Genomic DNA, 16,294 nt, shown 5'->3' on the forward strand with positions numbered 1-16,294 from the left:
GTGCCGCTCCCCGAGCCACCCCAGCTCTGCCAGAGTCTGGCCTGGCCTCAGACAGCAACTGACCCCAGCCTCAGTCTCCCCACAGCAGAGCTGCACGCCGGGCTCTCCCGAGGCTGAGAAGCCACGGCGCGTGGCAGAGCCTGCCAGTGCCAGCACGGGGGAGGGCTGGCTGCGTGGGCTGGGGCTGGGCCAGTGCGGGCTGTGCTCCGCCTCCTGAGCCAGCTGGCCATGACAGGCCCGCCCACTCTAGAGGTGGAAAACAGCCGTGCAGAGGGGAGGGGACTCTTACAAGGTCACACAATCAGAAACCTGGGTCTCCCTGAGATGTGCCCACCATGCACATGGCCCAGGCAAGTGGCAGGTGGCACGCAGCAAGGCCACGTGTGCCTGCGTCACAGAGAGGGGGCACGAAACTCACTGCCCAGGCTGAGGGAGCCCCCGCCCCCAGCCCACCCAGCACCACACGGCCCTCACCACGACGGTGATGCCGTCCTTCTCCAGTGGGGCCTTGTCGTAGGTCACTTCACACACGCGCACCACGGTGGTGGCCCCATACTTCTTCAGGTCCTGGCAGGGAGGGAGGAGGCAGAAGGCAAGGCTCAGGGGTGGGGATCCCCTGACCAGGCCCCCAGGGCAGAGCCGTACCCCCCTCAACAAAACAGGAAGGTTGAGGCCAACCCTGAACCGCTGGTGCGGGACTTTCACACTCAATGATCTGCCGGGGGTGGAAGAGTCTTTCCTGATGCTTCTGGGGCAACTGTCCCTTGGCCCCCCAACCCCCACAGACGGGGGGGGGGGGCGTCCCCACCCACCCTCATGGTGATGGAGGCCATGAGCCTTGCTTCCCAGCACATCACCTCCCTCCTATTGGGCGCTCAGAATCCCAGATGGCACCAGCAAGGCCCCACTTTCCAGTCAAAGCTCCTGGGTCCCCAAGCAGGGACAGAACACTGCCAGCCCACACACGGGCCCCTGCATGGTCCCCGCTGTGAGCAGACCATCCAGCCAGAGGTGCATGAAGAGTCCAGTCAAGGGCAAGGCCAGACCTCACTGGGGCCTTCAGAGCCTGGGAGGGGCAGGCCTCAGCGGGCAGGGGCCTCAGAGCGGCAAGGCAGGCACCCGCTCAGAAGCGGCTGGGAGGGACTCTGGCCCTGCACACCAGTGGGGAAGCCCCAGGCTACCAGGGAAAAGGTCAAGGGAATTCACAGCCAGGCACAGGGATATTAATACCAGGGGAGAGGGTCCACTCCATGAAGCCACGTGCAGGGGCTGCTCCCACCCCACCTGCTCCCAGCAGCTAATTTGGGAGTGGTGAGGAATCAGCTGCTGGACCTTGCTTGTCATGCGATGGGGACACCGGACACAGTACGGCCAGGACATAGCTATTCTGAGAATGCAGGAGTGGGTGCAGGGTTTGGAGGTTGTGGGGTGCCTCAGAATCCCTCTGTGCCTGCAGCAGAGGGTGCAGCCACCCAGCCTAGGGCTGAGCCCTGACGCCAGTCACGCACATGGCCCTGACACGGGTCACATGCTAAGCCCTGACCCTCACGCAGACTGACCCTTAACTCTAGCCACACACTGAGCCCTGAGCCCACACACCCTCTGAGCCCCGACCCCAGCCAGAGGCTGAGCTCCAGTTCTAGTCACGTGCTGAGCTTGACCCCAATCATAGGCTGAGCCCTGACCCTGCTCACACTCTGAGCCCTGACCCTGCTCACACACTGAGCCCTGATCCTGGTCATACTCTGAGCCCTGATCCTGGTCACACTCTGAGTGCTGTGCTCAGTCTTTCCCCAAGTCCTGCCATTATCTTCAGGGTCTCAGCTGTGAGGGGGCAGCACTCCTCTATAGGGCACCTGGCTCAGTGTCCAGGGTCCAGGTCCCCTGATGGCAGAGTGCCCACTGCCTCCCACTATACAGTTGTCAAGGTCTCCTCATGCCCAGGTCCCTGTTTAACTACGACAAGCACCCATGAGGGCTTATCTCATGTTGCAGAGGGAAGGGCTGAGAGTCTAGGTCACAAACAGCCCTACACACAGCCACAAGCTCTGCAAACAGCAAGGAGTTCTGCAGAGGCCAGGCTCCTAGAGGAGGCCACATGGAGAGCTGAAGGCTCTGCAAACACATCTGCTCCATCCGCTGTGGCTAGGAGCCACACGCATCTCTTCCTGCCGACGCCCAAGGGAACAGTGGCCACTCTCTCCTGTGGCCAGCTTGGACTCGTGCCCAGCCCCTCTTCACAAGCATATGTGCCCAAAGCCCCCAGGCCTCCCCCAGAGCCCAGGGGCTCCCTGTGGCCTGGGCTGGCCGTGCAGCCAGACTTCGTGCCCCATCCCCCCATCTGCCTGTCTCCCGGCTGTCCACAGCCTCTCCTCCCAGGGGATCTCTCCACCTCCCTCCTGCTCAGCCTCTGCACCGAGGCCGAAGGAAGGGCCAGCAGAGGGCTCAGGATGCCCCAGCCACAGACGATGCCCTGAGGAGGTGATGCCCATCCCGCCTCCTGCCTCTGACCCTGCCTCTATTCACACAGCGCGGAGTCCCACCTGCCCTCACGCCAGCCCACCCTGCAGGCCCCTGGGGAGCCCAGCTGATCCCCCAACAGCCCCACACCCATGCTCCCCAGGACACTCCCATGTCTCGCGGCCGGCCCCGGAAGTCCTCTAACCAGGGTCCCGGCGCGACACGTGGGTTGACAACCCTAAACCCCACCTGGCCAGCCCCGGCCTGTCGACGCCTCCCGGGAGGCCCAGGGCTGGACGCCCGCGGGCCCCACTCACCTCGATGAAGGTGCTGAGGGTGGCGTTGGTGGGGTTGTGCGTGATGAGGAAGCGCATGTTCTTGTAGCTCACCTCCACGGGGGCGGGCCGGTTCATCCGAGCCATGGCTCCCCGTGAGGCCAGGGGCCAGGAGGGCGCTGGGGACACGGGCAAGAGACACCCCCGGCAGCCCCCCCAGAATCTGGGGAGAAGGAGATCCCTGTGCTTGTCCGAGAGAGAGGAAATGCCTTTTAAAAACCCTGCCCCCTATACCCCGCACAAATATTGTGCAAATACTCGGGAGGGGGGAGGATGCGGCTGGCGTAGGGACACGGAAACAAGAGAACCTGACGCCTTACAAAAGAAAAAGAAAAAAGCGCCCGCAGAAGGAAAACGGCCAGTCTGAGCTCCTGCCTCTCAGAGCCGGGGATTAGCAGGGGGCAAAAATAAAAACGACAACCAAAAAAACTTCAGCAAAGAACCCTTTAAAAAGCCTGCGGGGACTCCGAGCGCTGGCAGGGACGTCCTCTGGGCATCGGTGGACGGCGGCCGGCCCCCGGGCTCAGAGGCGGGCCCCAGACCCCAAGGATCAAAGGAAAACGACCTGGAACGGACCCGACAGGGCAGCCTGGGGGGGTCGCCGGCGGCTCGACGCGCGGCCGCCGTCCCGTTACCCCATCGGGGTCCCAGGAGTCCGGAGGGCGGGCAGGCAGGTGGGCTCAGGCGGCAGGGCCGGCCCTGGGCCGGGCGGGGGCCATGCGCGGCGGGGCGAGGGGAGGCCGGCGGCAGGGCCTCCTCAGCAGCAGGCGCAGTGGCGATGCTGGGCGCGGCAGTGCTCAGAGCTGCCCCCCGAGGCCCTCTCCATAAATCCCAGGCTGGTCAGCGGCAGGCAATGTCTGCGGGGAGGAGGAAACGAGCAGAACAGGGTCATCAGAGCCCCTGCCGCCTGAGCCTGCCAGACCCCCGCACCCCAGCACAGTCCACACTTCTCCGGGCCCTCCTTTGGGACCCTCTGAGAGAGTGACCCTCCTCAGGCCTCAGTTTCCCCACCTGGGAACACAAAGGAAGGACAGCTCCTGCCAGGGCTGACCCAGGGCCCTGAGGTGACAGGACAGCCACCAGGGCCGGGGGGCAAGGGGAGTACAGAAGGACAGGGGATTTCAGATTTCAGCATCAACCTCGGAGCGTGCTGAACCCCAAGACACAGACTTCGAGGCAGTCGGTGTTAACACAGGCCTCGCCCCCCTGGGCCTGGGCCCCCAGGCCTGTGATCAGCTGACACACCCCCCACCCCGGGACAGCCAGCCCCTCCTCTGGGGCATTTCTGAGCCCAGATCGTGCTGGAGCGGCTGGTCCTCAGGGAAGGGGTTCGGGCACGGAGGGCGGAGGGCCGGCCACAGTGCGGTGAGGGGTGGCAGCCCCATGCACAGCAGGAGCCACCTCAGCACCTCTCCAGGCCCCCACGGAAACCTCCGCCCTGATCAGCCTCTGCCCCTTGGCCACCGCCTCCCCCACGCACCCACAGGACTAGCGGCATGGAGGGACACAAGCCGGGCTCTGCCCTCCAGAGCTCCGAGAAGCAAGGACAGACCACGACGGTCAAAGGGCCGGCAGCCAGCCGCATGCCAAGGTGGTGACAGCACAGGTGGCCAGGAGTGGGGTCACGCTGTGACAGGGCCCCGGGGAGGGACACCTCTGGGTCACAGAGACAGGCATCAAGCACCTCTAAGCCTGTCTCTCCCTCTCTGAGCCCCAAAGCTCCCGGGCCAGGGGACCCAGCAGGAGCGCAGCCCCACTCCCACCCGCCCAGGACAGGCTGCGAGACCTCGGGCACGTCACTGGCGTTGGTTTCCCCATCTGCACCATGAGCGGCCAAACCAGATGCCCCAAGTTCCCTCCAGCAGTGACCCAGTGGTCAGCAGACCCCTCCAGCCACTGGGCTCAACCCAAGGCCCCCTGCACTCCTAGCTGCTCCTCCAGAGAGTCCTCCACCCCCCCCCCCCCCCTTACCTCTGCCCCCCCCCCAATGCCCCCTTCTGCAGATGCCCACCAGGCAGGCTGGGCCCCCGCAGCCTTAGCCAGGGACCCCAGACAGGCAGGGGCCACCTCCACCGCTGCTCCCAGCTCAGGGAAGGTGCCAGATGTCACACGCTGCCCCTTGCCCCATCCTGGAAGGGTTACATGGGGGGTACCCCAAGCAGGGGAGAAAGGCTGAGAGAAGGAATCCTGTCCTGGTTCAGCCGGCCCCGAGCCTCCACGGCCCCGAGCGAGCTTCGGCTCGAAGTGCAGGTGAGGAAAGAGAGCCGCGGGCACCCTGAACAGCTCGCAAACACTGGCCCTCCTGGGGCAGCGGGCTGTTTCCCATGTGCGTGCGTGCGTGCGTAAGTGTGTGTATGTTTACCAGAAAGAAAGCAGGGAAAAGGCCCAAGGAAGCCACACGACTACAGGCCTCTCCCTGCAGGGCTAACCCGCCGCCTCACCGCCCACAGCTGCTGGGCACCTGGCGAGACCCCACGGCAACAGCAGATGGCCTGGCTCTACAGCCCAGGATCCCTGGACGGGTCCTCAGGGCTGAGGGTCCTGGGCAGGGAGGGGCCCAGCGCCACTGCACACCATGCCCTCCTGAGCCAGAAGTTGTCACCTGTTGGCACAGGTCAGGGGTTAGACGGTCAGGGGGCAGGTCCCAGGTTAGAATAGGGTCAGGGGTCTGGGCCGAGGTTAGACCAAGGTCACTGCCCAGCCTGGGGTGGGGTTTTGCTACACACCCTACCTGTCTCCACAGAGTCTGGGGCCTCCACCTCAGGTGGGAGCAAAGCAGTGATGTCCCCCCACTCCTGCCCCAGGCACCCCCACATGGCTCAACCAGGCCTTGCGTCCCCCCACCGAGGGGCCCTCCCTCCTGACCATACCTCTCAGAGAGGTCACTGAGCAGGACCCCAGGCAGGGTCCACCCAGCCACCATCCCCCAAGCCCACCAGCCACGATGCAGGAGCAGACTGGGAGCCCGATGCCCCTCCCTCCCTCTGGTCCCCCTGCCACTCGCCCCACACCCCCCTCCTGGGACTCCAGCCCGCCTCCTCCCACCCGAGGGCACTGAGTCCTCTGCTGTGTCCCAAACAGCCATCCTTTAGAAGCCCGTGAGGGGAGGCCCCAGCATCCACCCTGTTCACAAATGAGTGAACGGCTGGGAGCTGGGGGACCTTCTCTGGGCCCTGACCAGACCAGCACCCGGCGAGGGCTCCCCAGGGGTTTCAATCTCAAGACCAGGAGGTAAGAACAACACTCAACCCCAGTTTATGGAAGAGGAACCCGAGGTTTGGAGAGGCTACCACCCTCATTCCTGCTCACAGCTGGCTGAGGAGCTAGGCGAATCCGGAGGGCTTCAGAGAGAGGCGGCCCCTCTGGACGGCTGACCCTGGATGATATGAGGGGAGGACTAGGACTGGGTGGGGTCCCAGGAGAGGTAAGGCAGGGGCGTGGGAGCACCGTGGGCAGGACGGGGTCGTGGGCGGGCGCCACCTTGTCCCGCGGTGCATGCTCCCCGGGGAGGGTAGGAGCTGGTTCTGAGAGGTGCGGCCCCCTCCCGGGTGCAAGGCTGGGGTCCTCCCGACACGCCCCCCGGCCCGCCTCCGCCCAGGCTCACCCGCGCACGCAGGCGTCCCGCCGCCGCCTCCATCCGTGCGGGCCGGGCCGGGCCGGGCGCGGCGGCCGAGACCCAGAGCGCGGGGCGCACCGGCCTCCCAGCGGATGCTCGGCTGGCCCGCGCCGGGGGGGCTATTTATAGCGCCCGGGCATCACGTGGGCGGGGTGGCCGGTGACCGGCGGGCGACCAGGCTAGTTGTGGCTCCCACACCTGCCGCCTAAATATAACCGTGGGCCCGCCTCGCGCCGGGCAGACAAAGGGGCTGCGGAGGGCCGAGCCGGAGAGGAAGCGCCGCGGAGGAAAGGGAAACGCAAGGGCAGAGGGGAGGGCGCTGGCCACCGCGGGGCGGGGCCCCTGCCGCCGACGCAGCCGCCCTCCTCCCACTGTGCTAGGGAGAGGGGCCCCTCGCCGTGTGCGCGCCAGCCCTACAACCCTCTGGGGCTCCCCATGGCCCCACCTCGCAGGAGGGCTCCCACAGCAGAGGGGGCTGCACAGGGCTCCGTGCTGGAGCGCCAGGAGTCTCTTAGTGCAGAGCCGCGCGCCTGGTGGGGACCTCAGCACAGGCAAAGGCCTGGAGGGAGGGCTCCTAACTTTGAAAATGGAAGGAGAGCACCCTGGCCCAGGTGGCTTAAGGTGGCTGACGCCCACAGGATGGGGGCCCACGGTGCCCAGTCCGCGGGCTCAGAACCCTGCCCAGCTCTCCAGCCTCACATGCAAGGACCCCTCCGCTTCCTGAGCACCTACCACGTACGAGTCAATGCTGTCCCTCAGAGTCCTCACCGCCCCCCCCCCCCCCACCCAGTGTGCAGGTGAGGCACTGGGACCAGGAGCCCACACAGGGTCACCCAGGGAGCCACCTCCACATCCCGCTCACCCTCCAACTCTCAGTGCAGGCGCCCACACCCCATGAGGCCCCCCGTGACTCTCCCAGGTGAAGCCACCCCCCACCCTGGGGTCCCAGCCTGCCCCTACCAGCAGGGTCCTGGCTTTGCCTCCTGGGAGCACCACGTCAGGAACGTAAGTGCTCCCCAGACCAGGAGCTCCAAGAGTGGACCTGCCATCACAGTCCACTCGGTACCCGGCCTGGCCAGCCCGGAGGCCCTCGCTCGGAAGGGGGTGGAGCAGGGTGGGTAGAGCCCCCAGCACACAGAGTCCCTGGAGGCCTCGCCTCGCTGGGAACCCGGCTCTGAGCCTGGCTCCCAGACAGCCAGGCTGGCCCCTGCAATCAGCGGTCAGCACCACAAGGGTGGGGGGATGGGGGGAGCTGGCCAGGGGCCCAGCCGAGAACAAGGCCCCCTCCCGGGCTCTCCCCACACGCATACCCAGAGAGCGTCAGCCGTGCCTGTGACCCTGCGTCCTCCCATCCCTGAGCTGGGCGAGCGGTCAGGGAGGCTAGAATGGGAGGACTGTACAAGTGGAAGGAGCCCCACCCACAGGCACGCCCCCAACGAAGCCCGGTGGAGCATCGGGGCTCCGGCCCTCGGGCATCAAGGTGGGCCTCGGGCTGGGACTCCCACTTCAGTGCTTTTACTCCCTGCTTCCAGCAGCATCCTCCCGAAGGCCAGCTCTGGGCACTCAGCGCCCCACCCATCTCCCACCTTGACCGCTTTCAGAGTCTATCCCTGTGGACACTGCCAGACACACGTCCCGTGAACAAGACATATTGGCCACATTGGATTGATAAATCACAGCAACTCAGAGAGGTCAACCGACCTGCCCAAGTCACACAGCCAGGAAGCAGAAGAACCAGAGTTGGGGCTGAGTTTCGCTGACCCCCAGGGACCCTGCTCATCCCACCCTGGCTGTCTGGGAGAGAGGTCCTCTGGGGCAAGCCGCCTCCACCATCCCAGCCTGTCTCCTGAAAGTTCCCGTCAAGCTCAGTGATACTGCACCCGGGACACAGAGCCCACCAGGCTGCTCAGGCTGCAGCCCTGGGCCCCAGCATCCCTGTGCCCCCTTGCCTGGGGCCCCCGCTCCAGCCAGGCCTGGGGGGCACCTGCTGCAGCTGGAGCAGCCCCAAGCCCTTCGGAGAAGTCTATTTTTATCAGGGCAGGAGCCGTTCCTGGAATCCTCCCGGAGCGAGCTCAAGTCCCCCACTGCTGGGGGCGCCGGGAGGGGAGACCTGAGCGGGCCAAGCCCACCCTGATCCCCAGGACATCTTCCCAGAGCCCTCGGCAGCCCCGAGGGTCCCGCATCCCCCACTGACCAAGCACTGCTGCCTCCTTCCCCCCACCCTGCCCTGTCCCCTCTCCTCCAGCCACACGCCCTTCGCAGCCCCCGGGAGGGCACGTCCCGAAGGAAGGGCTCAGAGGCTGTCAGTTCCGCCCTGCCTCCCACTCGGGGCCTGGCACCAGGAGGGCTCCCCACTTGTTTGTGGAAGGAACACATGACCCAACGTTCTGGGCAGAGATCCAGATCTGGGAAATGTCCAGAACCCATCATGGGAGCTCAGCCCCTGAGTTCCAGAGGAACCTCAAAGGTCACCTATGCAATCTAATCCCCCAGCTTGCCCACCTCCGATGACGGGGAGCTCACTACCCCTTGGCAGCACCTTCTGCCTTCGGGCGGCTCCCCAAGTTATCAGTCCCTCCCTCTAGCGCCTCCTGAGTGCCACTGCTAGGATGGGAACCAGCAAGAGGAAAGTCTCTGAGCAGAATAAGCCAGCACAGCAGGCGTTGCAGAAGGCACAGATGTGGATCAGGTGGTCCAGGAATGCTTCCCGGAGGAGGTGGCCAGCGGGAGAGACCAGCATGCTCCTGTTGCCTGGAGCCTCATCATCAGAACTTGACCAGCTGCCCTGATTCCCTGTGTGACCCGGGGCCAACACTCGCCCTCTCTGGGATCTGTGGCCGCCACTATAAATGGAGACACTGCCAGGGAGGAAAGCCACCTTCCACAGTGGTGCCAGCTCTAAGCCGGTCACAAGGCTCCCAGCCGTGACCTGGAAGCAGAGCTGTTGGGAGCAGGATTAGGTTTCCCCCCCGGGCAGGCACCTGTTCCGCCCACTGGGATCTCGAGATGGAGAAGAGGGCTGCAGGACACGCCCTGGAGCTTGGCTGCGGCCCTCGGTGCCGCACGGGGCCACCCTCACCACACACTTGGCTTCAATGGTGCCCCGTGGGGCATAGTGCCAACTTGCCAACCCAAGCAGCTGGCCCCCCAAGGCTACCCTCACGTGCGGTCAGCCACGAGCACTGCCCAGGCTGGCCACAGCTCCACCGCAGACCTGGGAGCTGGAATTGCCGCCTCCGTGGGTGGGCGGGCGGGCGGGCACCGCATGGGCACGGGCAAGGCTGCTGGGCTCCACCCTGGCTGTCATTAGCGGCCAGGCAGGCAGCAGGGGGCGCCAAACCCGGCACCTTGGATCTCCCGAACCCTGTGGCCACCTGGAGCCCGCCAGGCCCACCCTGAGCCTCCCCGGCCTCGATGGCACTCACCTGGCGGCACCAGGAGAATCGTCCAGGTGCCTGCTGTCACCCCAATCCCAGCCAGATGAGGACCATTCCCCACAGCCCAGCTCTTGAGCCCCTGGCCCTCCCCGCCTTGGCCTCAGCCAGGTGGGCTCACCCTGCGGGGCCTGGCCCCTCCCCTAATGGGACCAGTGCCAGAGAACAGAGCAGGGCAGGCAGAGGGATGAGAACCAGACCGTCACGGTCAGGGCCAGGCTGCAGGCTCACAGACCCGAGCGACGCCGAGCTGCCTGAGACCACATCCCCCGCAGCCTGGCTCCTCGCCTGTAAACGTACAACAAGCCCTGCCTTGCTGGGGCGTTGAGGGGACAAAGGGGACACCAGGCACTGACTGACAGCTGGAAAACGGGGCCTCTGTGGCCACCAGGCAGCAGCTCAGATGAGAAACTGAGGTGCGGCAGGAGAAGCCGGACCCCCCCCCCCGTGCCCTGCAGGTGCCCCTTCTGCCACCTCATGAGCCCACCTGGCAGCAAGGGGCAGGTGCCCCCCGTGGCTAGGGGCCTGAGACAGCAGCCTCCCTCCCAGCTGCCCCCCTGCACCCCAGCCCCCGCGTGGCCCTTCCTGCGGGAGCTCACGGCTAGGGGCAGCGACAGGGGCAGGTCCGTGGCTTGGAAGATGTGGCCACTGCTGGCCAGGCCATCTGTGACATCACATGGTGACACACTGGCCACAGCCCATCCAGGTGCTCCAGCACGTGGGGGGACTGCACTCCTCTGCTCGAGGCCCCACCCCTCACCCGTCACTGACCAGGACGTCCCCAACCCCACACTGCACCCCCCTCCCCGGAGCTCAGCACTGGCTCTGAGCCCCTTCTGCTACTTGTGTCCCAGCTGTGGCCTCCCCTGCTCCCACCCCAGACCTCACGACTCCCACCAAGGGAGAAAAGAGAACCAGGCATGCATTCACTCGTCCATTCATTCATTCATTCATTCATCCAACTTAAAAATATATATTGAGCATCTTCCAATGTAGGCACTGGGCTAAGCTTGGAGGACGCAGGGGAAGAAATCACCAGAACAGGCAAAAGGCCCGGCCCGCCCTCTCCTGCCCTCCTAGATGGGGCTGCTGGCCACCCCTCCACCCCTGCCCTGAGGAGCCACCTCCCAGACTGCCCACCATGGGTGGGCCGGGTAATGCTGTCCCAAGAGGGGGATGGGGGTGCCCCCCCAGGCAGACAACACTACTGAGTCAGGGGTCCCCCATCCCCACAGCTAAGCTCCTTAGGTTCCTCACAGAATCCTTGCTCCATCCTGTGCCTCAGTTTCCCAGGCTGTCACATGGAGGGTTAGAATGTGGCATTTTCCCAGCGTCAACTGTCACTGGGCTTCCTGGGTCACACATGGGCTGCCCCTGAGGCTGGCAGACTGGGGTTCCAGGACCTTCATGCTGGCACTGGCCAAGCCTCCCCTCCCTCCCTCGGCTCCTGCCTTGGGCAGCGTGGTACCCCATGGAACCCCAGCCTGAGCCCCAGGGCCCCCACGAGCTGCCCCTGCATGGCTGTCAGTGGGGCCCCCCCAGCTCCAGCCCTTGGCCGCACACGCCCTTCCACCGGGCCCCTCTCTCCTCCCACCGCAGCCTTTCCACAGCTCCAGCTCCTCAGGAGAGCTTTTCTGACCTGTGACCTCAGGTGGTCACTCTCTGTGCCTCAGTTTCCTCATCTGCAAAGAGGGAAAAGGACAGTCGCTGCCTCTCGGGGCCCCTGTCAGGAATGGATGGATCCAGCCATGGAACGTGCTCAAGACAGGGCCTGGCGCAGAGCACCGCGGAGCCTGCTGTCCGCAACGTCTGCTGGACCCCTGCACCAGGGTGCAGACCACCACTGCCCTCCTCCCTTCTCAGCGCGTCCACCAGCCTGGGCATCTGTCCACGGAGGCCTAGTGCCTTTGACCCCTGTCTCACCATCTCAAGGCTTCACCTGCCCAGGCCCCTCACCCATGTCACCGACGCCCCTTCTACCCTGACTCCAAGGCAGCTAAGGACCCCACCTGAGACCCAAATTCGGGGGCAGCCTACCCTCCCTGCCCCCCATCGGGGGGGAATCTTGGGAGTCTCCAGCCCCCCAGCCCACCCTTCTCTCTCCACCACCCCCGCCAGACCAGCTGGCCCACCCTCCCCACCAGGGTGGGTGTCAAGAGATACATGTATTTCTATCTCGGAGGACGGTTCCATGGGTGCATGTCCCAGCTCCAGCCTCAGACTAGACCCGGGATCAAGGCCCACCTGGTGCAGCCCCACAGTGAGGCTTGGCGTAGGGCTGGAGTTAGAATGGCGGCCCTCAGCGTTCTGCTGCTCACACACCCTCTGTGGCTCCCTATGGCCTGCAAAACTGAGTTCTGACTTTTCAGCCTGGCCCACCAGCCCCTGCCCCTCCTACCCTTAGCCCAGGGGGAGGGGAAAGGGGGCTGTAGGATTCTCACCTCCAGTCACCCTTTTCTCTCTGCCCAGAATGCCCTCAGATACTCCTCACCCTCGAGACCCGGTGAGGGGCCCCTCATCCTCCAGGAAGCCCTCAGGACCCTCAGTGTCCAAGTTTCTCCCACTGAGTTTTCACTCCTCTGTGTACCTTCCCAGCACCCTCTTGGCTCCAGGCCCCATGGTGGGTGCTGAGGTCAGGGTGAGCAAACCCCCATGACCCCACCCTCAGAGAGCTCCGAGTCTGGAGTGGGGGTTGGTGGGGGGACACATAATAAACAGGTAATGGATTGTGGCAGACAGAAATGACTTAGCGGGGAGGTTAATCAGGGAGACCTCTGTGAGGAGGTGGCCTTTGGGCAGAGAACATGGCAGGCACATGGTGTGGCCCCCTGAGATGGGGAACGCAGCAGACTCCTCGTGAGCCCCACGAGAGCTCAGGAGGCCCTTTCAGGCCGTCTCCATCACCCCGCTCCTGCACACGTGCACAGCCCTGCAGGCCAAAGACTACGAGCCCCATCTTACCCGGGGGCCAGACAGCGAGACGGAGAGAGCTGGCTTTCTGGTCCCGAGCCCAGGGTTCCTTCTTCTCCTCCACCAACGAATCACACAAATCTCACCCACTCAGAGCACAGGCCCCAGGAAGTCTTCACACACACCTCAAAGCCTTCAGAGCAGCCAAAGTGGACGCCGGAGGCCCAGCCGCCAACATGAGCCACCATCAGCCGCCGAGCCCCAGGAGAGGCCCCAGGTCCTCAACTCAGCCCAGGGACTCCTGCTTTGCACACAGTTATGACCAACCTAGAAAGCCATAGGTACTTCCAAACCCCTCAGGGGATGATTAAAACCCAAGATAACAACAGACGACTAAGCTGCCATTAAGAACAATAAATATTGTTATTAATACTAATAAAACTTTCACTAAAAATTAATTTTAATTAAAATTAAAATATTCATGATGGCAGTTACCACTTGTTGAGAGCACGCTTTCTGACACAGCCTAAAGATTGCAAGGGCCACAGAGATCTAAGCTCCTCTGTTTATTGGGGGGGCAGTCTGTGTCCCCAAAGCTCCACTGATTTGTTTTGTATGAGGGGGTTTGACAGGGCGCCACAGGTGGCTGAAGGATCAGAGGGGGATGTCAGTCTACACCCCAGCCAGAGAGGCTGTGGCCAAAATCAGCATCTCAATTAACAGTCTTACCAACCACAGATCACCGCGTGGCGGGTTCCATTCCCGCAGCACCTGACGATGACCGGGACAGCCCTGCCCACACCAGCTGGCCTGGAGAGATGACTCAAGAGCCTTCTTCCACTCCCCAATGGAACAATATACGAACAATCGTGCCAGCACTGCACCGAGACCCTCATTTCACAAGAGAGGTCACCACCGGGCTGGGTACCTACCCGAGGGGCAGAGGAACCACGCTGGACCCCACTGCTGGCTGAGGCCCCACTCTGCACTGTGACCCCGTCCCAGCTCCGGATGGTGCAGCAGTGGGGAAGGGACCGTGGGAGCGGCAGTCGGTCACCCTCCTCCTGTACCACTGAGGCCAGGGTACCCCCACCCGGAGACCCGGGCACACAGCAATATCAAGGAGGCTGCAGGGAGAGTGCAGGCTCCAACACGGTCAGCGTGGTCTCTGGAAGGAAAAGGCTCCATCCCAGGGCGGCCCCTCGCCCCATTGGACAGAGGAAACCACTGAGGCTCCCAGTTGAGCTGTGAGCCCCGAGGGTAGCCTGGGGACCCGGCCCCGCCCCCTCAGGGGTCTGACCCCGGGCCCCCACCTCCCACAGCCCGGCCCCAGCCCAGGGCCGCGGGAGCCCGAGGACACTCACCGTCCGGAGTCCTGGAGGCCCCGGCGCTGCGCCCGCCCGGCCAGGCTTTATCCCGGCCACCCCCGCCCTCCCGCGTCAAAGGCCCTGGGCCCGCCCGCGCCGTAAATTGCAAATCGTGCCGGAGGCGGGGGCGCGGGTGGGGCAGCCCCAAAAGATCCCGCGCCCAGCTGGCCCAGCCAGCGCCCCCCCCCCCCCCCCCCCCCCGCAGCGTGGCGGGGGCAGCCGGGGAGGGGGCGGACCCCGGTCTGAGGTCCCGAGGGCACCCTGGGCCCGGGAAGAGGGCAGGAGAGCCCCCCTCCCTTTCTGGGCCGGGCTCTGGGGCCCGCCAGGGCAGAACAGTCCCCAGGGCCCTGTAATGGCAGGCAGCCAGAGCTGGAGGGGCAGGAGGGCGGGCACAGAGCCAGTGGGGAGGGGGGTCCCAGGCACCAAGGCCCAGGCCCTGCAGCCGGCGGGTGGGCGGGGACAGGGGGACAGCTGGGGGCTTCCAGGTCTCTGGCCGGCTCCCCCTGCCTGCTGTGGCCTGGGAAGGAGATCCTTGCGGGGGGGGGGGCTCACTGTACCCCCACGCCCCACACAGAAACAACCCAGCCCTCTGCAACCTGCCCCCAAGCTAAGTAGCCCCCGCTCAGGGGCTCAAGGTCTCTCCCGGCCAGGTTTGCCGAGAGAGCCCTCTGAGCTCAGTGCTCAGTCCCCAACGCCAACATGAGCAAGCAGGGAGAGGCCAGTCAGCCCATCCCACTCAGGCCTGGGCTCCAGCCCAGAAAAAGCACCAGGAAGTAGGAACCCCCAGTGGGGTAGGGGCTGGTCCTGCCTCCCAGGGCCAGGGTCGCTTGTTCCTCCCACACCAGGATGCTGCCCAAGTCATGGTGACATCAGGAGGGGCAGAGCCCTCTCCCCAACCCTGGGTGGGGGTGGGGGCATCTCAGGCCCAGCACAGCCCCCAGGACTGTACTCCTTGGGAGCCACCATGCTTAGGCTGCTCCTCTGCAAGGGGAGCCATGAGGGGCAATTTCTAGCTGTAGGAGGGGCCTCTAGCCCCTGCCACCCAGACGGCTGCCCCATAACTTCATCGCCCCCTGCCAGGGCATTCCCCCATCCACATGTCCCCACTGGCTGCCCACCCACTGCCATCAGTCACCCTAACCCAGATGGAGGCCCCTCCCAAGGGCCGGTGGTGCAAGCTCAGCTGCATCGTGGCCCCTAGGTGCCTCAGCCAGTCCCCAAGGCCCTCCTGAGCCCCCAGCCCGGCCGCCTCTCCTGCTCCCCATTGCACCTACTGCGGCCCCTGCCAGGTGCTGTGACTTACACACCTGCCGCCAGGCCTTCATCTGGCTGCGCCCCCATCTGACTGCCCTTCTCCCCATCTCTCCCACCCCACTGCACAAACCTCCCCTCGCCCAGCTGCCCTGCCTCCACCTCCCGTCCCTCTCTCTGGGCCAGTGCCAGAGGCCAGGTCCACCCAGGACCACCCACCACTCCAGTCCCCTTCACATCCCCCCACGGAAGGACACAGACCTCCGAGGATCCTGGTACACAAGTGGACAGTATGCCTCTGCTCCCGCGGCCAGGTCAGGGGCTCAGCACTCCCAGTGCTCATCCTCCGTCCCCCAGTGTGACCGAGAACACAACCCGATGGCCACTCTGTCCATGTGTACATCGGAGACACGTACACTCACATATGCCACAAATAGGGACGTCCAGACCAGATGCCTGTACCAGGAGGGCTGGGGTCCCCACCACCCTGCCGCAGCCTGGCACCACCATGCCACCAGCGGCCCTCCACCTGCATGCCCTCTGATCCACACTCCCTCTTCCATGAGGCCAGGGAGGCCTCAGCCCAGGCTGGAAGTTGGAGCAGAAAGGGCGAGCTGTCCAGCCTCACACTGCCAGGGACCTCCACATGGAGATGGGGTGTCCACCCTTCTGATGCCCAGGGGCCCCACCTTGGTACCCAGAGGGTTGGAGCCTCCCACCATGGGCCCTGGGCCCGTCACGGTCCCTTCCGGGGCCCCAGCCCAGCTGTCTTGGAATGGACATAGCTGGACTCATCCCTGTTTCCAAAACTGCGGCCTGGGTCACAGGCAGGGTCCCAGGGCTCGCTACCTGCGATGGGGCCCCAGCATCTGCATTCACACACACGGCCCAGCTGACCCTGCACCACGGGGAGCAGCGTTC

At 64.9% G+C, this 16,294-nt stretch overlaps 1 protein-coding gene across 8 annotated transcripts in view; it reads right to left on the reverse strand.

Annotated features, from left to right (window-relative positions):
• PTP4A3 (protein tyrosine phosphatase 4A3) overlaps nt 1-14,240 on the reverse strand; it is a 19,589-nt gene extending 5,349 nt beyond the window's left edge. The window contains exons 1-3 of one of the 8 annotated variants that reach the window (XM_046642671.1): nt 6,400-6,685; nt 2,778-3,652; nt 475-567 (exon numbers count right to left, since the gene is read on the reverse strand). In XM_046642671.1, the coding sequence (XP_046498627.1) occupies nt 475-567; nt 2,778-2,882 (198 nt within the window). In that variant the 5' untranslated portion in view covers nt 2,883-3,652; nt 6,400-6,685. Of the gene's footprint in view, nt 1-474; nt 568-2,777; nt 3,653-4,806; nt 5,011-5,665; nt 5,786-6,104; nt 6,172-6,399; nt 6,745-7,371; nt 7,563-7,721; nt 7,800-14,119 lie in introns of those variants that run through there. The other 7 variants (XM_046642668.1, XM_046642666.1, XM_046642665.1 and 4 more) reach the window with 7 other exon arrangements.
• Between the last annotated feature and the right edge of the window lie 2,054 nt (nt 14,241-16,294).

Source organism: Equus quagga, chromosome 16 (genome assembly GCF_021613505.1).
Source record: "Equus quagga isolate Etosha38 chromosome 16, UCLA_HA_Equagga_1.0, whole genome shotgun sequence".
NCBI lineage: Eukaryota > Metazoa > Chordata > Mammalia > Perissodactyla > Equidae > Equus > Equus quagga.